This window comes from Pollicipes pollicipes, unplaced genomic scaffold (genome assembly GCF_011947565.3).
Source record: "Pollicipes pollicipes isolate AB1234 unplaced genomic scaffold, Ppol_2.1 Scaffold_2555;HRSCAF=2994_pilon_pilon_pilon, whole genome shotgun sequence".
Taxonomy (NCBI): Eukaryota; Metazoa; Arthropoda; class Thecostraca; order Pollicipedomorpha; family Pollicipedidae; genus Pollicipes; species Pollicipes pollicipes.
Window position 1 is genome coordinate 23,328,522 of NW_023596136.1, and position 26,633 is coordinate 23,355,154.

Here is a 26,633-nt window from a genome sequence, read left to right on the forward strand (position 1 = left end):
CAGACGGAGGCGCCAGGCGCGGGCAGAGTTCAACGGGCCGCCCTGTCTCCTCGCCGCAGCAGCGGCTCCGGGCCGGCTGTGCAAACTCCGCGCGGCTCTATCTGGTGCACCCCGTCAGCTGGTTTGGCGCTTGATCAGCTGACCGGAGGGTGCCGGTCCAAAGTGCGTGTGGCCTTTGACCCCGGACCGGATCCGCCACGCACTCTGACGTGGTGGCTGTGGATGAATGTAGTTCATCGGTGCTGTGTGATGGTTCGGCGCCTGATGTTGGTTTAGCAATGCCAAGAAACCGTTCTTGGACGGCGTGCTGAATTACATTTTCCTTTGGCTGTAGGCGGACGTGACGACTCGTCCGTCAAGAGCATCCCATTGGAAGGACAAGCCAGACGCCCGAAGAAAAAAACCGCGAGTCGCACCTCAGCCGCTTCAGCTTATTTGACTTACTAATACGGACCGGGTCAGAGAAAAAGGACACGTTTCGTTTTTGTTTTGCGTAACAGGACGTGTTGCAAGTGTGGCTTCAGGGTCAGTTATTATTACGCGTATACGTTTTGTAAACGTAAATGTAAAACATGCATGTTCATGTTTTGTAAACATGGACAGAGGTAGTGGGAGGGCACGTGACAGCGATCCTTGGATAATAATTGACGTTAACCATATGACGTTGCCTGAAAAGAAACCAGATAAAAACACATTGGCCCTGGAAAAAACAATGAGCGTGGTTCCGGGACAGTGGGGTAGCTAAGGAAGGCTTTTGGGGCCCCGACCACTCCTTCCCTTCCCTGGAGGTGGTGGGGTGTACTGAAACCGAGGGCTCCACTACATTCATGGTTGCGGAGTTGACTTCCCCCTGGGGTCTCCAACTTCCAGACGACGTCGAGAAAAACAGAGATACCGCTGTGAAGGTCTCGTGAATAGTGCGCACCAAATTGTTTTACCTTAGGGCAAATTCGGGGGCATCAGAGGTAACGAAACATAAAAAGAATCGTTCCGATAGGTGCAGTTAAACCTATGTCAGCATGCCAATACGGATATTAAGGGTGCGGAAATAAGCACTAAGACTGTGGAGAGTCAATTCCGACCGTTCCTGTCCCCACACAATGGTCAAGTTAGAGCAGGTCACCGCTCAACATTGGTCTACCAATAGCCTACAAGAACGATGCTTTTTCACGATGTGCTTTTGACGAAGTTTGTTTTATTACCTGCAGCTGTGGGAGAAAAGCATTCCAGACACAGAAATATCATTTTGAGCTGCCCTAGAGGTCATCTTACAGACCACCAGCATGCAGAAAAACGGAGGTGCTGACCGAGCTTAAGACCAGTACAATGCTTTCCTGTGGCCAGAAATAGTGTGTTGTACGTATGCAAATACTCAAGATCGCATAGCTGTTGCCGACATTTCAAATGCCCTTTTGGCGCTTGGCGATGTGTTTGTAACAAACTGAGAACAGGCACGTTGGTGCCTGAAATTATATATAACCTCTTTCAAAAAACGGTATGGAGGTGGTTACACGCTTTGCAATCGTTCATCTAGCCTCTCCACTGCCGGTAACATAGGCAATTGACCTTGTATGACCTCATATGACCATGCATGTCCTCATGTGACCTATTGCCACCTAATCATCCATTATAAGGTCACAACATGTGTTCAGTTGAGTATTTGAATTCTGTGTCCAGCATTACCTAAAAACTGCCTTTTTTGAGTCAGTATGTGTTCTGCAGCAGGTAATTATACAGGTAGGTCATGACCTGGTCCAAGGTCTTGTGCTCTGTTGTCATATGTCGGTTGTGCATGTGAGTTAGTGATCCTTGCCTTATATGCAGGCACCAAAACTACATAGAAATGCGTTCAAATTCACATCATTTATAATAAACAGCAAATGTTGACTTGACTTCAGGTTATTAACCTCGCCTTTTCCGAAAAAAAATCTGAAATATATTTACTGCAGGTACTATCAAAGGTTATTAGCAACATCCAGACTTGCAAAGGTCGAAGAGGCCGATGAGTTTGTCAAGCGATTCAACCGTAACAGTTTCAAACTGTGATTATATGTCATGCAGTCAAACACCTGGAGGCTATCAGATTCAACAGTGCTAATCATTTTTGTTCTCTGAATTTCGTCTGGTTTGCTATTCCATAGGAAGCTTTAAAGTCCTTCCAGCTTTCCTTATGCTGAAAAGATGTCTTGGCTGGAACATCGCAGATGTAAACATCGTAGATGCACTAGTTTTGAGACTTAGAAGGCTTCATCACTATTGATATTCCAATGTGTGATGTGCTGTGTTTTCAGACCAACGAATTAAGGCAGAAACGTAGCTCAGTAACTGCATGTGAACACTAAACATGAATCTATGCTATCAGTATAGCACCCTTCTTTTAATCAAACTCAGCGCGTGCCAGCGACACATTCAACACATGCATGCCTGTTCTGTCCATTCAGTTGTATTACGCATCACACACCAGAATCAAATAACGGAGTGGACCTTTCAGCTGGAGTCTCGCTTGTCTCAGTCCGGCAGCGACCTTTGGCTCTGCGCTGGGGCACACACAACATACCTCGGGAGTGATAAGGTGTGACAGGGCTGATAAAGCAGGCGTGTGATGCGGGGAACTGATGTTACGCGACGAAGAGGCGGGAAGTACTTGCGCAACTAGACGCTCAGCCATCCACAGTGGTCTCATGGACGCAGATTTGTGTGTAAAAGTGACGTAAAATGGCTTCGCTACTGAGCAAGAAATTGGCCAAGTCTCCGCCATCTCATGCTGTTGCAGCTAGTCTCAGCTCTCTACGGTGATCCTTGTGATGATTTCCGGCGATAACGAATTGTAAAAAGTCACACTTATGCTACAAAGCGAACGCGGTGAGTCACGCCCCAGCGCACCATTGCCTCACCGAACGCTTCCAGCCTGGTATATTTTCTCGAGGCTGTGCGTGAACCCCTTCCCCGCCCCTGTCCATGCGGAATGCAGGCATAATGCCCGCATTCCGCCCCTCCGCAACATGCACGGCTGCATCCCTGCCCGTCCCGTCGTTTCCCTTCCCAAGTCCTCCTTCAGCCTGCCGCTGTCAGGCTGCCAATTCCTCCTTCAACCTGCCGCTGTCAGGCTGACAAGTCCTCTTTCAGCATGCCGTCATCAGTCTGCCAAGTCCTCCTTCAGCATGCCGTCATCAGCTGCAAGTCCTCCTTCAGCATGCCGTCATCAGGCTGCCAGCCGCCAGCGCCACCAGCGGCAGAACCGCAGCGCCGCCTAGCGACGGACTCGGTGCCGCCGCCGGCGACAGCATGTCCCGCACGCGCTCCCAGGAGCCGTTGTGGGGCTGCGGTTCGATGTCCAGCACGTGCGCCAGCACCTGGTACGTGTCGATCAGCTCCATTGGTGGCTGCCGGTAGCCATCCTTGAAATCTGGCGCAAAAAAAATAATCACAAAAACGCGTCGATTATGCGGGTGCCGTGAAGATAGCGCTACACGAGGATGCTGTCGTAGCCTTTATGGTTGAAGGCAGACGCGTGACGATAGTTTGCTCTATCACTGTCATAAACCGAAGGCGCTAAATTCCATGGCTAAATCTATCAGCTCGCCACCATATTACCATCTAGGCCTTGCCCTCTCTCTATTTCATCTAAATTGACGAAATGGCCCAGAACTTGCGCGGCGTGTGAGTCGCATTGCTGGGGCATCCCTACCAATTTAGCCGCCTTTTGTTGCTGATGGAGAAGGACAGCCTTGTGCAGGTGATGATTCTTATACGCGTCTGATAAGAGATCGCGGAATGCAGGACGAAATCCATAAATAGCATTCGAACTAATCAAGGCTCGTGCGTCATATCGCACATCACGTTCTCAGTCGGGTAAGGTGATATGACTCTGTTTTAATTGATGAACAGCTGATATTCAAAGATACCTTAGATGGTGTTGATCAGATGCTTCTTCGCGTCAATAAGGGAAACAATGTCAACTGAATATATATGCATTACTGAATGATTCGTCGAATTTAGTTCAGAAGATGCATTCAGTAATGTAATGCCGTTTTCGTGTGTTGCCATAGGGGATGATGTTACACCCAAGACAGCGACAAAACACCAACAAGAACGAGAGCAGTTGTATCAGTATATATATATATATATATATATATATATATATATATATATCTGTGGCGTTGCATAGCGAGAATAAAAACAGAACCAAAAAGGCACAGGTGTCTTCAAAAAAATTCCTTTTGAAAAGGTCCGATTCTGGTTGCGAGAGGAAGATGTACAGGTAGAGGCAGAACAGGGACGTCGTCGCCCTCATGTGTTTTGAAGGGTGTTTGGAGCGTTCAGCACGCAGAGACACTGACAGAGAATATTTGCTGGATTACCTCGATCGTGGCAGAGCCAGGGCGTTAACCATCGCAATGCTGCAACGTGAGTCCCACCACAGGATATGCTTCGCTCTAATCCTTCAGCGAGGAATACCCGCATGTCAGCACAAATATACATGTGACGTTGTTTCGCACGCATTTAGAGAACAAAGCGGTTCCTTGCCAGGCCACATATATGCGGGACGCAAGTCTACAACAGATGTCTAAAATGCTCAAGACATTTCATGTCGCGAAGTCTGTAGACTACACGATCAAATTTTATAATCGGATCGGGGTTAGTGCCCAGCCATTAGCACGAGCTGTTGAGGGTCAGCACTCGTTGGTGGGTCCAGTGGGGTCACGCACGTGATACGAACACAGAGAGCGGATTGAACCCGTGGGAGTCGAACCGAAAATTGACAGACGCATTGCCCAGGCACAGAGGTAGGCACCAGGCACAGGTAGGCATTGCCCAGGCACCAGGCACACCCTATGGTCACCGGCTGCGAAAGGGTGAGGCCCCATCAGTTCTAAAATGAAACAAAGTTAAAACCGCGTGGGGTTACGTGACCTGGCCCAGCATGTGAACGTCACGATCTGTAGACAGTGGTGGCAGCAGTGATTAGAAGTGTCACAGAAGTGATTTTTCCGTTGAAACTTATCAGTCGCACCAGTGCGGGGTGCTACCAGGCGCGCGGTGGCGGCATGACCCGCCTCAGATCTTTTGTAGCGGTGAAGCGTCTGAGGTGGACGGCCAGCCTGCCATGCCACGTCCGAATGCTGGGGGCTGAGCGCCGTCCGGATACTGGGAGCTGAGCGCCGTCCGGATACTGGGAGCTGAGCGCCGTCCGGATACTGGGAGCTGAGCGTCGTCCGGATACTGGGAGCTGAGCGTCGTCCGGATGCTGGGAGCTGAGCGCCGTCCGGATACTGGGAGCTGAGCGCCGTCCGGATGCTGGGAGCTGAGCGCCGTCCGGATACTGGGAGCTGAGCGCCGTCCGGATGCTGGGAGCTGAGCGCCGTCCGGATACTGGGAGCTGAGCGCCGTCCGGATGCTGGGAGCTGAGCGCCGTCCGGATACTGGGAGCTGAGCGCCGTCCGGATGCTGGGAGCTGAGCGCCGTCCGGATACTGGGAGCTGAGCGCCGTCCGGATGCTGGGAGCCGAGTGAGCGGCCGTGCGGCCCGACGCCGCGCCACGCTGTGCGGCCCGGTTCTCGCCGCCGCGACCGGCTGGCTCGAGGGAACGTGAGGCCTAGGAGACCTCTGGAGGTTTCAGCTGGACAGGCTGGTCTCGTGAGCACTGCCGGCACGGCTGCGGCGCCGACCTGACGGTCAGCCGGTGGGCAGTCGGAATGGGCGGCATGCGGCGGCGCCCGGCGTCGCCCAGTCGGACGCCCAGCCAGTGCAGCAGGTCGACCAGCGAGCAGGCCGACACGCCCAGCAGCAGGCCCACCGTGCCGCCCATGTTGGAGAGCAGGGTCTCCCAGGGCAGCACCAGTTTCTCGGTGTTCTGGTGGCTCGAGAAGCGGAAGCGCAGGTGCAGTGTCGTTGTCCCGGCCGGCACCGACGCGCCGTCGTCGTCTTCCACCTCCAGGTCGATATTCTCCGCGCGGCATGCCCTTAAGCACCGGCACCCGTTGGCACTGAAAAACAGCTTGTCGTCGACGAACGTCAGCCAGCGACCATCGGGGTCGGTGACGTTGCCGTCGACGCCGGTGACGTTGCTGTCGAGGCCGGTGACGTTGCCGTCAGGACCGCGCCTAAGTAGCCAGCCGCGGAGCGAGCTGGGCTGCGGCAGGGAACGACAGAGCGGCAGTGCCGCCATCGGTCCGTCCAGGTCCGGCAGCGAGGCGTGCCGGTGCGTCATATAGGGCAGCCGGCAGCCGGTGGCCGCCGTCAGCCTGCGCCACATGCATTCCAGGCGGCAGTGGCCGAGATCGTAGTCGCTGGCGTCCCGACACGGCGAAGCGCGTCTGTCCACCAGCACGCTGCTCATCGACTTTGCCACGAAGCTGGAGCGTCGTCCGTCCCGCAGCTGGGCCACAGGCACTCGCAGCAGGCTCGGGTAGACGACGTGCACCCTGGGCGCGTCGCGCGCGTGCACGAACGCCTCGTAGGAGACGCCGTCCGCCCGCCGCGCCAGGCTGGTGGCCAGCCTGATCTGCAGGTACTCGGCCCCACGCTGCTGCACGATGAGCTTCGCGTTCGGGAAGAACGTGCCGCAGCGGACCGGGTACATGAAGTGCGTTCGGTGGTCGCTACTCGGTGTAGGCACGAAGTAGTACTTGTAGCGCCAGCTGCCCAGCGTGCAGTTAGATGGCGGCGAATGGTGGCACTCGGTGAGCCCGTAGCCGATGGCGTTGCTGGAGGCTGCTGCGCGCTCGTTCTGGGGGTAGGCCAGCGTGGTGATGTTGAAGGCCTCGGCCATACTGATGACGCCGTCGGCCACCAGCTGCATGGCGTCCCGCAGTTCGTCGGGACCAAGGGGCCGGGCCGGGCAGACGGTGACCAGCGGGAACTCAGCCTCGCGCTCCAGCGAGTACGAGAACACAGGCTGGCTGCGGAAATCGCGGTACTGCCGGCTCACGAGCACCGCGCAGGCGAACACCAGCGCCAACCGCAGCACCAGCAGCGTGGCCTGGCCCGCCAGGCTCCAGGAGAGAAGCGACCAGCGCCGCCCTGTCGCTGGCTCCGATGGACGGCGGACCTCCGCCGCCATCGACGCGCCGTCCGCCTTGCTCCAGACGCCCATCGCTGGTCACTGCCCTCAGGAGCGCGCGGCTCTGCAGGGAGCGACCTTCGATCCGCCAGCGCTTCTGTTTTCTTTCCCACCAGACCGGTGTGATGGTTGATGTCGCGGTGCGCGTCGACGGCCTAGACTACGTGTTTGCGGCAGCTCTGCTGACGAATTAATCAGGAAAGCGGACCACGTCAAGAACCATGGCCGATACACTAAAGCGTAGCACCGACGAGAGTACATAGGTTTAATGCCATTTACTTACGTCAACTGCCGAAACGTTCTGCGTAGTGCGGGCTGAAAAGATCGGCAATTGAATAGCGGAGGTGTAAACGCCGGCATTTGCCTTGAGTTTGCGGAGAACTTCTTGCCATTGGCAGCGCGAGGCGACTGCGACAGTCGTAGACTAAGGCAAACAGATGTTCATTATTGCACCACAACCCGACAGCGATGGTGCAAACAAACCTAACGCCACGTGGGGCAGCCCGGAGGCATGGAGGATGACACGGCACCGCCGCTTGCGCCAACTGGAGTGCTGCCACTTGTCAGGCGCCACAAAAGCATCTGTTGCAAAAAGTCAGGAGCGGCACCCACGGCATATTTAATACCTTCCTAAAATTGGAAATCTTCAGCATTTGGAGACTCCATGACCTCCACCAGGTGGTAGACTGTGAGATGCACAGGGATCTCTAACAGCCCTAAGCAGATGAATGGCAAAGCTATCCGAAAAGCCCATTGAATTGGTTCATGACGCGAGATGAGCGGACATTTTCTCGTCGTAGGAGCAATCCAAAATGGCCGCCAGGTCGTGAACATTCGAAAGAAAAAGGTAGGAGGAATCCCTTTGTCATCCTGAGAACGCCACACATCATTTTCGCCAATGAATGCAGGAATTCATAAAAAGTTATGCGCATGATGTACGAGACAACACCCACAACTTTCCATCGTGCTCCTGTCGTGACCACCGCTGAACATGCTCTTTAGCCGTGTTCGATGGGGACGGAATCGTCTCCAAAATCCAAGGAATGAGGAAAGACGGCATCGAAGCACCTCAGGAAGTCTGACTTAAAGTGCTGTCGTGTTAGATGACAAAAATCTGCTATGTCAACTTGAGAACATATACGAATCCATGTAGTGCTTCATCTGGGAGTCTTCATATGTCGCAAATCAAGTCATTGATCTTTCCTTGCGTTTAACGAATATAAGATACCGCAGGTGGTCAAGTGCATTTGCGAGGACATAATGTAAGTAGATAAGACAATATTGTTTGGCTCATTCCACGTAAGACTGATATTCGATTCAGTAAAAGGCATGCCGCCAAAATATCAATGCAGCTATCTCTCCTTTCCCCTGGTTATCTATGAGGAATAAGGCTAACAGTACTGTCTTTTTGACATGAATACAAGGTCCGGACCCGGTTTTAAGCATCTCAGGCCGTCATATTTCTGTGTGACGTTAATTAATTCCGCGCCGACTTCTCAGCCACACCGCTTTCCTTCGTTGGAATCACTCAAATAAAAACTACACCGCACTGGCCTGAGACCTAGTCGAAACGGTGCTGTCCACCGTGAGGCAGGCGTACATCCCAAACGCAAGGTCCCTGCTGCCGCCACGTACCTGGGCCCATGGCATAGAAGATCGTCCTCATGTCGGTGTGATTGCGTGTGTACCCGTGAATGCCGCGGACCTGGTCCCAGGCACCGGCCGGGTCACGGGGCAGCGTGTTCTCCGTCTGGGGCCCCATGATGACCGTTCCTGGAGTGGGTCACGTTGTCACTGTCGCGAGACGGCTGCAGTTCGGGGGGTGTCACATGGTCTCCATAGAGAGATGTTTACTGCCCGGTGGTAGAGCGCTTGTATCGCAGCCGAGTGACAGCAGCTACCAGAAAGATTAGCGCCCTTGCGCTCTTGTTCTAAAAGCAGAGTGTATCAGGAGACCTTTCTCTCCTCCGTTGGCCTATCTCGTGAACAGTAGCCTTCAGAACGATTGCGTTTCTTTCCGTAGTACGTAATTCGTTCCGAAAGTCCAAAAACAAATTTTGCAAAACATGTCTGAGGTGCAAACGTTTGCCTAATTGCCCAACATGTCAAGCTAAGGCCAAACAATAGAAGGAGAAGGCGGCGTGAGTTTAGCGCAACTGTCCCGACAATGCGAGCACAAAATCTCACATCCAGAGACACAAGCGTGGCCAAAATACCATGCGTCCGCGTTCTCGAGTACCTTCACATCCACGTTACGGGCGGTGGCAGACTAACATGTTGCCCAGTTACGTGTAAACCTGCTTTGTTCGACACCGGTGTGGCCAGGAGCCACTCCAGCTACCTGGATCGGCCAGGACCATGATCTCGGGAATCCTGGGGTGGTCGGAGTAGTGCCACTCCTCCGGAAACTCGCCCTTGGTGTACACCGTCACGTTCGGCATTCTCTCCAGCTCCTCTAGCAACTGGCGACAGGTTGTACATGCGGTCAGTGCATGTGGTCCAACGCCTTGTGGTGCACTTGGAATTTCGCAGCATTTTAGCTCGGGACCATTATGAGGTTGAAACCGTGTCGAAACCTAGCACAATGACCAAAACTTCATCAAACCTGAAAATTTCTGATGCCTGATACGCATAAACAAGCGGGAATAATCACTAAACGCTTCTGTTTGCCGTCACGCAACTAATCCTCGTCAGCAGCTGGCAGCCGACTGTGACGATCTGGAAGAGTAGTCGCGGCACATGTTAGTGACATGCCCTGATAATCGCACCGCCGGCGATTTGAACATTTTTCTGCTGAAATGGCTCTCTGTAGCTAGAACATCCAACGCGGTAAGGTGTACCATTTTACGTTAGAACACGGACAGCACATTAGAGCCTGATGACTGCGCGGCCGGCAGCGAGGAGTGTTTCATAAAGGTGTCATGGCGCGAGCGGAATGAGCGTTGGGTTCATTGTAGGAGCCACCCAAGTTAAAAAAAAACCACGGACAGAACGATGAATACGTGGTCGGATGACACTATCTCCGCCTGAGGCGGTGAATGTCGAAACCAGCGAGGAATGATTTGGGCTCAACAGGCGGCGCGAATGGGTGGGTGTGAGCACACCACAGACAGACCATCTCCAAGTTGTGCTTAAACCTATGTCTACACTGTTAGGGGTATGGCAGTCAGCTGAAGCGTAAGTTCCCAGCTAACACCCATTTCATTAACGCGAAATGGCGCTGTCTTACCAATCACCGGAAGTTTAACTTAGCACAGGCACGCTACGTCAGCCGAGCACGTGATAGTCCTAGAGATTGTGTTTGTAGAAGTTCTCTTTCTCCTTTTCCAAGAATGAAAACAATCGCCCTTTGCAAAAGAAGCTTTTTAACCGACCATTTCCGAGGAACTGAATATCGGCACATTTACCACTTGCCTTTGGCCATAATGCCGTTAGAAAGACACCGTCGTGATTAAAGTACCATCACCTCGTCCCCGCACCACATGGTTTTCATTCCATGATCACTGCTTTACAGCGTGCTTATAGCGTGCAAAGAACGTCTGACACAACTAGTCTTTTTTAACGTGTCCGAACGTTTTGAATGGATGAATTCCTGGCAGTAGAGTTCACGTTAAGCAGTGCTTGTGTGAGCCCTCACTCCTGCCATCCGATCGCGCAGTGCCTGGCCAACGCCATAGTTTGGTGGCGAAAGTTTAACGTGTCACAATGCTCGGCACGGTCCATCCTGCCTTCTGACGTCACATGACGCTGAGTGCGGCCGCTGCTGCTCCCGCCGGAGCGGCTACTTCGAATAGAAATTCCGAGCTAGTCAGAAGGATTCCCCAAAAAGTTGTATTTCTGATCAAATCGGACACGTCTAATCTAATCTAACCATCATTCAGGTGAAAGGCAAAAATCGAAATATTTCCGTTCAAATAAACAGTGATTTCTCTGCTAGGCTAATCATCTTGGGGCCAAAGACAAAATGCTCAGTTATTCGCTGAGAACGGGGAGTCGAAATCAGTTCCTCTGCATTTAAATTTTCTGCTCGGTATGCTGCTGCCAAAGGCAAAAGTGAATCCGTCGTAAAATCAACCGTCCTACACTTTTCCCGCCTTTTTCACTTATAACTCCTCGAGTCTGACCTCATGGCCACGCAAACCAACTTTCTCCTGTTTGCGGCGCCATTTTCCACGGCACAATGGGCGAGTCGTGCCAGGGGCAATTTGCCTGAATACTCCTTTCAATGACGCTCTGGTATTCGGCTGGTGCCATGCTTATTCGAACAAGCCGTGGGACCTGCACGCCATCCTGGCCGCGTGGAAGACCTGTCTCACGTCCATGTCTCGCCAGCCAGGCAGCGGGATGATCTAGGCGAAGGCACTCCTCACGATGATGCGCTCGATTAGCAGGTCAGTCCAATCCTCACCATGTCTCGCCGGCCAGGCAGCGGAATGATCTGGGTGAAGGCCCCCCTCTCGATGATGCGCTCGGCTAGCAGCGGTGACAGGTACAGGTCCAGGTAGATGTAGTTGGTGGCGACCTGCTCTCCGATCTCTGTCATGCCGTGGTCAGACGCCATGACAAAGTTCACCTGCCGAAACAACGCCATGACGCTGATGAACACCGACAAGATAACAGCTATCATACGCTGTGCTCTATGAGATTCGTCTTGAGCAGTTGTTAAAGCTTTGCTTGCCTTGTCCAGGAGGCGTCGGCGCCGAAGTCCGTCGAAGAATGCCGCCAGCTCCTCGTCCACACCGCGGATGGCGGAGAGCATCTTCCTGCTCTCCGGCCCTTGGTAGTGGCCGAGGGTGTCCACATACTCGGCGTATACCTAAGAACAGAGCCAAGTCTCCAGCTGAGCGCACGTCATAGGAGCGTCAAGCGTCGGAACGTCACGGTAACAACTGGACGACATTGCAGCTCATGCAAAAAAAACGAAGGGTGTTAGAGCTGGTACAGTGGACTAGTGGGAATATTGTAAAGCTGCTGCAGATGCTTACACAGGTTGGCAGGAATTGTTACGCCATTAATCGGCTTATTCACCAGTCTTGTTCGCCAAGAGATTAGCGCTTCCGTCCATATCGACAATATTGCACGGCATCAATAACTACCGTTAAATGTCCGCCGGCCAGGTTTGAGACCGTTAAGTTTTGGACAAATTTTGACCTTGAATTTGGATCGCCATCTTTTGCACAAGTGATGAGCAAGGCTTCGTTACGTACGATAATCTGAAGGATTTGAGGACATCACTTATGGGGAATCGATGGTGAACGTTGGCAGGTTTCATGTTGACACGTAAGGCGGCGAAGAGATATTACCTCCTGGTATGTCTTGGGCGTCCATGACCAGGATTCGGCGAATGATAGCGTTTTTTGACTGATTATTACTTGTTGCATTGCTCCCCATATCAGAACAGCTCTCATTCTATCTGATAAAACAGCAATGTCATGGCAAAAGCGGCAAGCAAAAACAGCAGACGGATGAAATCGAATGCGGAAAATACATGAAATAACACAAAAAGTAAACCCTGGATCTCGGGTCCATTTTCGCTGCGCGCATGGACGGCAGTATTGCGGTAGGCTGGTGCCAACGAAAGCTCCTTCACGACGTATGCATAGCATTTTTGTCTCGTCTTTGTGGTGACATCGTGTTTGTGATCACCACTCCCATGTGAAACTAGCCCTGGTCTCTCTTAGACACTGGACAACGTCAGATACGCAGCAATGGTACCCAGAAGTTTGACATTTTGCCATCTGTTTGTGCCAAACGTGCCACTCGAGGAAAGCGTTCGGACGCCGTGAGCTGTAATATTGTGCGTGTTCTGACCGATGACTTCTGCACAATGACTGATCGAAGACAGGGCAAACTAACCCATCATCATCGTCGAATCCGCATCTTCACCCCAGAACATAATCTATCAAAAGGTTTGAGAAGCATGATTTCCCACCACAAACAAGGCGTACTGCGTCGGCGGTCAAACGGAAATCCTCCTTTTGTCCTCCTTTACGCTTACCAATTAATGCACGCACACTCACGCACTAGTTCTGTGCATGATGCGTGCTTAAGCCTATGCGCACATCTCGCAGAAACTGAGCCTTTTCGCTGCACGGTGGAATTAAACCGCCTCTTCTTCTTTCGATCGGTGTTACCTGACGCACCATCCACTACCGTCTCTGAACCCACTTGCGCTCAACATACCAAACCCTGTTCTTCTCTGTGTGTTCTGGGTATAACGCCTCACCAAGACGTGTCCACTTACGATAACAAACTGGAAACCTTCCTCGAGCTTCCTTAGAGCCATATTGAAGTGATCCCTCATATCTTCCCTGCTGGGAAGCTTCTCGAATCGGCGGCAGAAGGCCGGCTTCACGCCGGACACTGGCACGTCACATCTGACGGCGAAGTAAAACGCTGCTCACGCATCGGCCTCTGGGGGCGTCATGGCCGCGTGGTTAGCCTCTTCGGCTCCCACTTGCAGGGTCCGGGCTGGAGCCACGGTTGTGACATGGCTCCTGCAGCCACTAGCGCTTCATGAAAGGGTGCACGACGACGTGCGTCGCGGCCTCCTTCAAACAAAGACATTGGTTTCTGTCACGGCACGTCTGGCAGCACAGTGTCACGTGGCTCCTCACACAACGGACACAGCCGAGTCACGCTTGGTGGTACACTTTCTCCGCGTCCCGAGGAGTCGCTCGCGAAGTGGAGAGGACTGAACAGGAGGGTGTGACATCGACTCTGGGCGGCTTATGCGATCGAACCCCATGCCACTATTCGGTCGGGCGGTAGCATGTGCTGAGCGCTGCACCTTATCGGAAACAGATCTGAAGAAACAGATCTGATCTGAAACAAACCCCATATATATATATATATATATATATATATATATATATATATATATATATATATATATGGGGGTTTGAACTAAAATAGCCATCATGAAGACCTTTCGGCACTGTTCGCAATCCTGTCCTTCTTAAGACCTGTGCCCCTCTAATTCCTCAGCTAGAGGCCCACGAAAATGAGGAAATGTATATCGAGGAAAGTATTTCAAAGTCCCTTAGAATTCATGTCGTCATAATAACGTTATTCAAACCATACCATTCGGCCATGCGGCGATCAAATCAGAGCACATCACGTCAGAGCAGAGAGGTTTGACCGTCTCCAATCTTCCCACGGAGCTAGGCTGTACCAGGCTCAAGATGTCACTGGTTGGGGCAAAAGACCATTCCACTAATCATATCTGGTGATAAAAACAGCATCGTACCGGCTGATAATCATGCACGGTGGCCCACGCTTGCGCGTCCCCCAGCCATCATCATCACCGCCGCGCCATCATCATCATCATTTCCGGAACCCGACCACGCCCCGCATCACTCTCACAGGCACAGCGTCTGAGCTCCACCGAGCAGCAGTGCAGACATCGAAAGCTTCCTTCGAACTGCCAGAACGCTGCGCTGGCGCTGGTCGCCTCACCGGGAGAAACCGATGACGGCCGTCTTAACCCGCTGCCGGGTGGCCGTCGTCCAGATGGGCTCCGAGCCGGCGTTCCACCAGGCCGGCAGACCCGTCAGCGACTTGTTGTACAGCATGAATGGCCCCAGCTCGTGGTCGAAGAAGTTGTTGCCCAAGATGCCGTGCGTCTCCACCCAGCGTCCTGTCGCCAGCGGAGGCGACACAGCGCTCAGTGATGTCTTTGGGCGGGGTTGCGGTGAGGTAGATGACAAGGAATGCGAAGCAGACGTCGGTAAACTCCACTCACCCGATCCTGTGTCTGTTCATGATCTCCGTTGCGCTCCATGGCGCTGCCTGTAACCCAAGTGGCTAGCCAGTCATTTGACTAGCAATTTCGTTAGTTCCAAGATAACAAGACCAGATGTTCACATGTCCAGAGCCCGTCACACCGCACATCTTCACGCATGTCATGTAGATATAGTGCGATCGACACGTTTGTTTCTGTGATCACCTCTTCCGGCGGGTAATTTGAAGCCGGCAGGCGGCGTTTACGAACGAATAGCTTGGGTTGTCCCAGTGGCAGTACCCATGCGTCACCTATCGACCCAACTTGTTCTACTTGGCAAGCATACTGCATGTTTAACATGTAAGCACCAGCGCAATGCTTATCAGAGCTAGTGCTGGTGCCCTGTGTCCACCAAAACATATCAACAGTCCACGACTCATGGGTCTGAACTCGTGTCCGACATCACCACCTATCATGACGCAGATCAGGTCAATACACCAGTCGACGAAGGCACTACAGCGCCTTCGCACTGCTGTGAAATCCAGCTTCGGCCTCATCCGAACTGCTGCGTGGAATGAGCCCGCTGCGCCGAATAACATCATCGGTTGATCGTTATTCGGCTGCTAACCTTGCGCGTACCATGTCCGCTGCTGGGTGCAAGATGGGCAGCGGGCAGTCGGTGACAAAAGATGAACCAGTACATCTCAGCTTGATTGTCATATGACGCGCTACCACACACGTGCCCCAGCGCCATAACGGATGTAGCACATGGTGCGAATTTAACCAACGAGTTATTTGAAGATAAAGGAGACTTGTCATACACGTTAGGCCAGTAGCCGTACCACACACAAATATTGCGCGTCCAGGGAAAACGCGGTCACACTCACCTGGACTTTAGCAGTGTTTATTACTGGTTGCGGTGCTGGCTGTGGGCGTGCTGCCGTCAGCGCTCAGAAAAGCACCGCCTCAGTGAATCACAAGCTTGGCGCGAGTTCCTCCTAATTGGTGCACGCTGTTGATGTCGAAACTGCTTGGAAGCAGATTTCTGTTGACCAGCATCGACAGCCAGAATGGTTAGAGCCTACTTTACCTCGCACGTCAGAAATCGGGGCTTAAAGGCCTCCAGCGGTGGCTATGCCTTCGTTCTCATGTGCTCACATCCACAGAGCCGTGAGCACTGCTTTACCGCGATGGTGAGCGCTCGAGGCTCACTACCTACCAGCTCACTAGAGCTGTGCGTTCGTTCCCAGTTGCACTCTGCAGTGCGCTGCACTGCACCGCGCAGCAGACTGCACCAGACTGCAGCGGAGTGGGATGCCGGTAGTGCAGTGGTTAACGCGTCTGCGTTAACCCTCGCGCGTCTGAGAAGCCAGAGGTACGGGGTTCGATTCCCCGCGGCGCCCACCCTTCCTGCCAGTTTGAGGGGCAGGCGACGCCATATAGCTTCAGCAGCTGAGTGTGCCGTAAAACCCCAACAACACTGCAGCGGAATGCAGCGGAGTGTTCATGTGGGGTTGTGTGCGCCATACCCTAAAGTAAACACGCGCAATGCAAATTGATCACTTCCATGCCTGATATGCATCGAAAGACGGTATTGCATAGGCGGCGCAGGCAGACCGTTAAACGAAGATGTGCCTTATCATTGATGCGTGGGCCTGTCCAAAAAGTCCCGGTCATGGCAATACACGCCGCTCCCCCCACCCCTCCCCTCCCCATACTCAGCTAAGATCGCGAATCCACCCGTAGTGATCCTGAGCACCCAACTGAATAAAACAGATGTTATTTGGGTACATATCGCTCACTGTCTACTTGTGCTCTACGTCCTGGATGTTTTTAATTGGCTGCAAGTCGTTCATAGTCCATATGCGTACGGTCAACTGGCTTTCGCCGACTGAATACTTTGCTTTATGCGCTGTGGTGTATCCATAGTTTCTACCTTACTTCACGCCGTTAACGGTTAACGCAGATATCGCAAATGGCACCTGCAGATGTACCTATGGCTTCCACCCTTGTTGTAAGACGCTCATTGATGACGTGGCCGTTAGCCGCACCAACACTGGCCGCACGTTGGCCGTGGCCCTTCGCAGCACTCAACTACCGTTCACTGCGACAGACGGCGCCAAGCCGGTCGGTGTCTGGCAGGGACAGTCCCCAGCCCGGTGTCTGGCCGGTGTGGTCCACTGCCCGGTGTCTGGCAGGGACAGCCCTTACCCCGGTGTCTGGCCGGTGTGGTCCACCGCCCGGTGTCTGGCAGGGACAGCCCTTATCCCGGTGTCTGGCCGGTGTGGTCCACCGCCCGGTGTTTGGTAGGGACAGTCCCCAGCCCGGTGTCTGGCCGGTGTGGTCCACTGCCCGGTGTTTGGTAGGGACAGCCCTTACCCCGGTGTCTGGCCGGTGTGGTCCACTGCCCGGTGTCTGGCAGGGACAGCCCTTATCCCGGTGTCTGGCCGGTGTGGTCCACCGCCCGGTGTTTGGTAGGGACAGTCCCCAGCCCGGTGTCTGGCCGGTGTGGTCCACTGCCCGGTGTCTGGCAGGGACAGCCCTTATCCCGGTGTCTGGCCGGTGTGGTCCACCGCCCGGTGTCTGGCAGGGACAGTCCCCAGCCCGGTGTCTGGCCGGTGTGGTCCACTGCCCGGTGTCTGGCAGGGACAGCCCTTACCCCGGTGTCTGGCCGGTGTGGTCCACCACCCGGTGTTTGGTAGGGATAGTCCCTAGCCCGGTGTCTGGCTGGCACAGTCCCTAGCCAAGTGTCGGCCAGTACGGTCCACCGCCCGATGTCTGGTAGGGACAGCCCTTACCCCGGTGTCTGGCCGGTGTGGTCCACCGTCCGGTGTCTGGTAGGGATAGTCCCTAGCCCGGTGTCTGGCCAGTACGGTCTTAAGCCCGGTGCATGTTGGGTACAGTCCCAGCCCGGTGTCTGACAGGTACGATCCCCAGCCTGGTGTTTGGCCGGTACGGTCCCAAGCCCGGTGTCTGGTCGGTATAATCCCTAGACCGGTGTTTAGCAGGCACAGTCCCTAGCCCGGCGTATGACAGGGACAGCCCCTATCCTGGTGTCTGGACGGTACGGTCCCCAGCCCGGTGTCTGGCCAGTACAAGCCCAAGCCCGGTGTCCGGCCGGTACAGTCCCTAGCCCGGTGTCTGGCCGGTACAATCCCAAGCCCGGTGTCCGACCTGTATAGTCCCAAGCCCAGTGTCCGGCCTGTACTGTCCCTAGCCCGGTGTCGTCATGACCCACCGGTGGCCGCTCGACATCTCCGGCCAGGCGGCCTCAGTTGGGTTCGGACAAGAAGGGGCTACGGCAAATCCTAATCTGTCACAGCGTGCTTATTCGACACAATCAAATTCTGCTAACGATGGATCGTGGCGTTTTTCACACTGCAAACCTGCGCCCAAATGCATCTAAGCTCTAGCTTCCACTCAACATGTTCCTGTGCTGCAAAACTCCAGATTCAGGGGATGCTACCTCTCGCCGATCGCAGCAGGTGCAGTGGACGCTGCCCCTCACCGGTCAGTGCAGGTGCAGTGAACGCTGCCTCTCGCCGATCACTGCAGGTGCGGTGAATACTGCCTGTCATCGGTCACCGCAGGTGCAGCGGACGCTGCCTCTCACCACACAGTGCAGGTGCAGTGGACGCTGCCTCTCACCGGTCACTGCAGGTGCAGTGGACGCTGCCTCTCACCACCCAGTGCAGGTGCAGTGGACGCTGCCTCTCACCGGTCACTGCAGGTGCAGCGGACGCTGCCTCTCACCACCCAGTGCAGGTGCAGTGGACGCTGCCTCTCACCGCTCAGTGCAGGTGCAGCGGACGCTGCCTCTCACCGGTCACTGCAGGTGCAGTGGACGCTGCCTCTCACCAGTCAGTGCAGGTGCAGTGGACGCTGCCTCTCACCGGTTGCTGCAGATATAGTGGGCGCTGCCTCTCACCAGTCAGTGCAGGTGCAGCGGACGCTGCCTCTCACCGGCCACTGCAGATATAGTGGGCGCTGCCTCTCACCGGTCGCGATCGACGTCCAGCTGGCGTAGGAGACGGATGGGAAGACGGGGAACACGTACTCGGCGCGCACGCCGCTCGTCTCCAGCATGTGGAAGCTGCCCTCGCGGCCGGCCGGCAGGAGCTCCTGGTAGTCCCACCGGAACCTGGCCACATCCAGCCACCGACAGTGAGCTGCACTGACGCCGCCAGCCGTTTTAATATGTAACACTGGGACAGGACAAGTCGAAAGATTGCTTTTCATTTCTGATGCATCTACGTTTTGTTTTTGGAATGTCGTGCGAACAACCGAGCTTGCAAAACTCGCTACGTTACCGTCGACAATGGCGTTTTGTCATTGCCAGCATTGCCACTTTCATGCTGGCAATGGCACATTAAAATAACATTTTTGCCTAGCTCCAAGCGACCCAAGCATCACACTTCTTTGAAACCTGGAATTGTGCTTTGCGCTGTACAAGTAAATACATACCCGTCTAGAACGACAAAAACCAGAGGCTTCTCTGCGACGCACGAACCGCAGCTGACCTCCAGAAGTACCAGAGACAGCGCCAGCATCGCCACGCAGTGAGACATCCTGCCGGAGGCGGCGACACACATAGTCGTGAACCTGACGGCTTTCTTTGGAGGACCTCACCGACACCGGCGTTAAACATGTAGCGTGTAATTGTAGCCCGGGCCCTGGACCACACATTGCCGACCTGTATCAAAATAGCACTACAGCGGCACGGAGGTGGAATGCAGCCCCAGAAAGGATTTTTGGAGGTATGCCCTGAACCGTTATGCGCATAGTCGTGACACCCGAAACACCTTGACTTTAATCCCGCTTCTATAAGTCGGCCACTTGTTTCAACGTTGAATCATTAAAATTCACTGACCTGTGACTTTGTTTAAACGGTTGCTTCGTTTACACAGTTCTGCGCAATTCTGAGGATAATTAGTACACCGCAACGCAGTCCGGGCTCTGCGATACCAAACATTTTTGCGGGGGGGGGGGGGGCGTGATGATTGAAGTGGTTACCGCAGGTATGCCATACATTTTCGTGGACTTTGCCATATCGTTTGAGGTTAAGGTTGCATAAGGCCAAGTTTCGAAACTGGCGTCTCATCAGTTGTCGAACTCTTCATATCATGAACCAGAGTGCCCCAGCAAAGCCGCTGATGGTGCAAGGGTGAAGGTAAAAACCTGTCAAAGCATGTCCATATTATACAATGATGGCCATCCCTGGTCATGTTTATGGAAGGCTGTGGAGTGAGCTCATGTGACTTCAAATTATCCCCTGAAATAAAATGACCTCAAGTTTTTAGTTGTGTCAGCCTGATTCTGTGCATATGTTTGGAGCAACGCAGATACGTCAAAAGCATAGTTTTTCACCGTTTGGCCCCATGCGGCGGGGAACTCTTAAAGTTACGTAAAGACGGCGACTAGTAGATGGCGTTAATCATATGCAGGGAGTTGTATTTCTTTGACGTATGCTACAGCACGTCAGATGTAGAACTACCAAGGAGGTTATGCCATCCAACCCCCCCGCGGTGCCGAAGGCGGGGATATACCCAGCACCAGTCAGGGCACAGGGCCACACACCGCTCCCACCGAACGGCCGAGTCCGGCGCCTGGAGGCGTGACGCCCCAGGTCAGCGGCCGGGGACTTCCCACCGAACGGCCGAGTCCGGCGCCAGGAGGCGCCACGCCCCAGACCAGCGGCCGGGGACCTCACACCGAACTGCCCGGTCCGGCGCCAGGCGGCGCCGCGACCCAGGCCAGCGGCCGGGAACCCGGCGGCGCGACGCTGCGACGCCGCTGACCCCCGTGGGAATGGCATCGGCGCCGGAAGTGGAATTTTTGGCGCTCAACTGAACTGTTTGGCGCTGTATGAGAAAATGACCTCGGGCGAAGGTCCACCCTGATTTGGCGCCGGTTTTGGCGCCGCACGAGGATCGAATCGTAAAAAATGTGTGTTGTGTCTCGACGAGCAACTGTTTTGAATGACAGCAACCGTCGTTAACGTGCCACACTCAACAGCACCACTTTAACACATACCTTTTGTCACATTCGTTTGGCTTATGAGATGAGAAAGACATTGGTTGGCGTTCGCCTTGGACTTTGGCGCCGTAAGCGTCCAGAATACCTTTGTGCTAACATTAAAAACAAATTTTGTTTCTCGCTTCGGATAAAAAATTAGTTGGCATAAGCATGCATAAAGTATATAAAGTTATGCTGTCCCTATTCTAGATAATCTAACTATTAGGACGCATTCAAATGCTCTCATAGTCTTGTAGAGTAACATTTTCGATTTTCGAATTCCGAGTTTTGCGTAAAGATCCATGAGGACCATGCAACTCTCACTTGCTCTTACCACGCATCTTTAGTTTTAGGTTCCGATGCTAACGAACCACGAATCTTTCAATAAGTGAAAGAGGAGCTTGACAGCATATCAGTCCAGGGCAGTTACGTTCACTTGTGGTGAGAACAGGCCAGATATTGATATTTCCCATTTCATAAAAGATATACGTCCGGTCTGGGCGCCACCACAGCGCGTCTTCTCGTCCTCATACGACGCCATTGAGGCGGCCCAGACGCGTTTATGCTATGTTATGCCGCTTGTCCACTGGGAGCGCATTCAGAGAGCTACTTTTGGCTCCGTATGTGGAAAACATCCGAAGGTATGTTGTTGGAGTAAATAAGTGCACCTTAAAACAGCACACGGACACCCATGAAGCTTCAGCATTAAAAAGAGGATACTGAGAGCATGTTAATATGGTGCAGATCAGTCTTTCGATCGTCATAATGTGTCAGAAAAGAGTGTTTTGCATTCGCAGAAACGTGCTAAGTCCAATATGAGCGCCATTGCGGCGATTTTCTACATGCGCTCTACGATGCCGTTATGTAGTCTAAGGCGCCATCCTGTTCACTGCACACTTTCAGCGCATTCAGGAGACCTGAGGTTGGCATTGCAAGGGAAAAAACTGCGAATGCTGCTTCCATACCTCATTTTTGGACATTCTAGGCTCAGATGTTCTCTCAAAATATACTATCTTCGGGCATTCTAGACTCAGATTTTCTTTCAGATTTACTCATTCTGGACATTCTGATTGCCGTAGCAGTTTGTTGATTTTAGATTGCAACTTGTTCAGTGCATTAGCGAGGAACATTATTCACATAGGTAAGACAGTAGCATTAGCCTTATTTCTCGGAACAAACAAGAGAAAAGAGACATAATACTACTTTCTTCTGCAATTGTTTCTATAATGACATGTTGTCGAGAATCAGCCCAACTAGATTTTTCATTGTCCTGTTTTTTTTTTGTCTCCGAGGAATAAGGCTAATACTGTTGACTTACCTATGATTTTCGATTGTTGTATTAAGAGTTGTTTTTCCACAAAAGTATGGGTGCAGCACGGTTTCAACAGCCCATGTAACACATTTACCGCTATGATATTAGCTTAAGGGCAGGGGTGTAGTTGCCTATTCAAGAGGGCTTCAGCCCCCCAGCTTTAAGCATAAAGTGGGGGGAATTTCCGAGGTTATCCTGAATTTTTTTCCTCTCTAAAAGAACCCGCGCTTAAGTCCAAACAGGCTCCGTTTGAGAAATTTGGTGCCTAAAAAAGGACCTCCGCAAAGGCCTGATCTTGGATGAGGGCCCTTACACGTCCAGAGGGTATTCACGCCTCTTCAGTGACATAGCCAGGGTTTGGCCCAGGAGGGGGCTAAATTCGGGTCACAAGGGGTCCTCCAGTCAGGGGACTCCTTATCGCTTCTTCGCTTTGTTTGTTTTTTTGGCAAGCGTCTTTCTCCGGGAGTCTTGAAATCCAATCAACTCTCTACTAAGGTCCAGAAGTATTAAGACGACATCCAATGGAATAAATATCTAATAGAGATTGGGCCATAATCTGTCTATCCGGGATATTTTGCCTCAGTATCCTATTTTGATGACTCGGAACCGTTTCTTTATTTCAAAAGCCCTTTGGATGTCTTAAATTGCCAAAATTTGGCGGAGGGGCCTCGCAACCCCCAAGAGGGGAAGAGGAAAGGTATGGGTTGCCCCCACCCCGCCCCCAACCCACCCCTCACTGGTTACGCCATTGTGCTTCCTCAGGTTTAGAGCACAAAAATCACTTGAAGGCCCCTCCAGAATCGACACAAGTATGGGTAGCAGCGGAAAAGCGGTGGTTGCAGGAACCATTTAGAAATAGAGATGCTAGAATAAGGGAGGTCGCAGGGAACTCAACCTTATGAGACGGGGCCGTTGAAGGCATCGGATCCTCTTTGGAAGACTTTCAGGCTGTGCGCCTGCTCCGATCATGGAAAACTCGATATCTTTTCTTTGCTGGTTTGCCTATCTGCCAAACACCTGAGAAACGATACCGTAGGGTCGCTGGAACATCTGAAAATGATTGTGCTGGAACAAATCACATTAGAAGAATGATCAGCCTTTTGTCAAAACACGTTGAGCAACGTTGCCGCGTACAGCGACAAAGCTAGGTGCCAAAGCTTTCAGGATACTTTAAATTAACTTAACAGCGCCATTTCGCCGCATAAGGGATTCCCAGCTTTGGTGGATGCCGATTTACGGCGCCAAAAAGCGCCAAATCCACCAGGTTTCTGGAGATGGGATTTTTTCTCCCAAGCAGCTTGTAGACCACAGTGGTGCTTAGATTTCAAATAAATCGACATGACGGTAATTTTGTATATGTGTCTCACAAAATTCATGCATATCGCTTGCAAGCATATACTGTCTTCATTTCGAAAATGTGCAAATTACTGGTGGCAGCATTATCGTCTGGGGAGCCAAAATCCAGTATGTTTAATTTCTTGTCACTCCGTTGATCGCTTTTGACGCCCGATGGTAAAATCCCCGTTACAGGCAGGCACTCGCATAACTCGCCCAGGCCACCGACGGTGGCTGCCAAGGTTTTGTAGCGTGGATTCCAAGTAGCTGGCAACACAATGGGGGTCGACACCCGGCCACAGGGGTCCGACGGGCGCCAGCGGGCCGGAGGTCATGGCCTAAACGGTCCGCGGGCACTGCCAAGGACCAAGGAATCCGGCCAAGCCGGGGCAGACGTGGCCGGATAGTTGTGACAGTGTTTGGAGAGAGATGTTGCGAAAATGGCAGGAATGGAATGGTTGCCGTGGAAAAGGTAGCGCTATTTTTGACAGGCGTTAGCGAATGCTGCGGGTCGCTTACGGTGCAAAAATACGCTAGTAGAAATACAGTCCACAGTTCACACTAGTGTTCGCAACAACATGCCATTTTGTTACCAGAGTATCGTTTACCCCATTTCGTGCGTTGCTAAAAATTGCCCCAAGCATACGAGGTCACTGGAGCATTTGATGACCCTGGCAGAACATTAAATATGTAACGGCTCATCGTGAAATGTCACTACAAAATATTTGTTTTCTTGATGCATCACATGGCTTCATTCCACGCGGCTGAGACTTCACAAGACACATCTGACCCCATTGAGGGTGGGCTGGTCTCATATGACGCTGTAGGTCATCCATTCGGACCAGCACACCGACGCATTTCCCGGATGCAGCGGACATAGGATTGAGTCACTCAGCCGCACACCACTCGCGGATACCAGGCGGCCGAACCTGAACACACGGTCTCCAGACGCGCAGAGCTCGTCATGACCGGAGGTAGGCCGCCCTTGTTAGTCTATTTCACGCCGTGTGACCAATCATCATGGTCAATCAATCATGGTCAATGGATCAATCATCAGCATGTGGTCCATCAGCACCTGCACCCCAGTAATCATGAAAATTGTGAACAGGCGACAAACCTAACAACCACCTTCAGCACTTCACTGTGTGAAATTACTTGGTTGGGATTATTGATACCGTGAGGCTAATGCCCACCTATCATGAGCTTTGAAGGAACTATAACGCATAGCGAGAGGAAGTCGCCAAATGCGGCATGCACAAACCACAGATGAAGTTCGGTAGCCAGCTAAATTACAAGAGATCAGTTTGCATCGCCATCTTGGCCTGATTTACGATCTATACCAGCTACCATGACGTCAATAAAATGTACTGGGACTGATAAGCCAGTTATAATCATACACAGCCTTTTGAAGATGACAGAAGACCATGGCAACATTGTGCCATTCACGCCTCACATCTCGATTACGAGATAGGACTAGAAACTCATCCATTTCAAAACAGCAGCCCGACCTTCCACCCCTTCCTGCGGGATACGTGCTCCGCGTGATCTCTCAAGCAAACGCTTGCTGTTCAGACACATTCTCGTTCCGAAGTAACGAAGAAGGTGTATTAGGATCCCGGGCATGATGAGAACACTGGCGCCCGGGATCCTGGGCGTGATGAGAACACTGACGCTCGCACGGATCCGACTTCCGCACCACAACGGCCCGGTAAATCGTAAGGCGCTCCATCGCCGCTGCACACGCCGTAACTCTCCGGTGAGCTGGTGCTTCGGTTCGCTCCAAGATAAACCACGACAGTCAACAAATGGGAGGGGAGGAAAAAACCTAGGATGTTAAATCAGGATGGATAGATGACTTTGGGAAATTTCCAAATTTCCACTGTTTGCAGATGCGGGTCCATGGTTCTCGAAGATGGACTGGAAGATGATAAAAAAACAGTTTTTGACAGACTTTGGCCGGTATCTTCGCCGCAGCTTATTTTGGGTGCTGCTTGGAAAACCGCACCCGGCCACCCAGCTACCAAGCCTTTTCATTGTATCAAGACAGACACAAATCTCCTTCCTGCCCCTATAGCACGGACGTCGCTTCCACCTGCACAACGTATGTTGTATGTTTGTAGAAGGACACATATATGTATTGAGAGTTTTGACCTAGTGCGCGTAGCGGGCATAGTGAATAAATCTGCTGATTTGATCTGGAGCTGTTTTAGTCCCAATGCCATTGCTTTGCACTCTGGCACACGATAATTTTTCTGTTTTTTCGGAACTTCTCCGACATTTTGAAATAGCGTCTTCTTTTGGCGTGTGGCCTTTGGCTGGGAAACACTGCGTCCTGGAATAGCACCGCATGGTATGCGCCCTATCAGGGCGCGGGGTGGGCGGGGCGGTTTAGCGGGGTGGATTGAGGCGGCGTGACCTTGGGCTCAGGTTTAGAACAGGCGCTTCTGCGAAAACACCCAAAATATGTTTGCATGCATAAGTGACATCGATAGGCAACTAATGCTGATAAGTGTCACAGCCCACAGTGATCTCAAAGCATGAGATTTGGAATCCCGAGAAAGCATTGCGAATACGTCCTCCAACTCCCACCCCATGATGTCTCGCCTATGTGTTGGACAAGCCCCGACAGTAGCAACGCAGTGTTCGCCAAGCACACAAAACCACGTGCAGCATTTTTGATACGAAAAAGCCTACTGAAGTTAAGTCGCGAAATCCTGCTAGCACTCCCGAATCTGTGCGATCGGAAGCAGGGCTGCTACAACTACGACCCCGAGAGACGGAGCTCCAGCGGCGCGCGATCTGTCGCTGCTCGGCGTCATCGCACACGGCGCTCTGGCCCAGGCGGCGCCGACACACGTGACCAGCCGTGGAGCCAAACGTACCTGCGGCGCTGAGCAGGGTCGGATGGCCGCTGAACCTCAGCTCACCAGGCGGCTGGACCCGATCCACACAGCTGGCGGCACAGAGCCCCGCAGGCGGCGCGAACACAAGTGGCCAGCTGTGGAACCGAACGCACTTGTTGCACTGAGCAATGGCGGGAAGCCGCTGAACCTCAGCCCGTCCGGTGGCTGGACCCGCTCCACACAGCCGGTGTTGGCCTTGGTCTGGCCGGCCGTCGCTTCGGCCTACACTGCCCCGACTCTTCCCGGCCGACAGCGGGCACTTCGGCCGGGCCCTCTCCGGCG

At 53.0% G+C, this 26,633-nt stretch overlaps 1 protein-coding gene across 1 annotated transcript; it reads right to left on the minus strand.

Moving 5' to 3' along the window:
- Positions 1-2,403: 2,403 nt before the first annotated feature.
- LOC119102512 (glycerophosphocholine cholinephosphodiesterase ENPP6) lies at positions 2,404-26,633 on the minus strand. Its single transcript, XM_037225895.1, has 10 exons — positions 26,331-26,633; positions 19,251-19,355; positions 18,785-18,927; positions 14,522-14,702; positions 13,308-13,440; positions 11,742-11,879; positions 11,472-11,636; positions 9,405-9,525; positions 8,699-8,836; positions 2,404-3,406 (listed from the first exon to the last, which is right to left on the minus strand). Exons 2-10 carry the CDS (start codon positions 19,352-19,354, stop codon positions 3,189-3,191), a joined length of 1,341 nt encoding a protein of 446 aa, XP_037081790.1. The 5' UTR covers position 19,355; positions 26,331-26,633; the 3' UTR covers positions 2,404-3,188.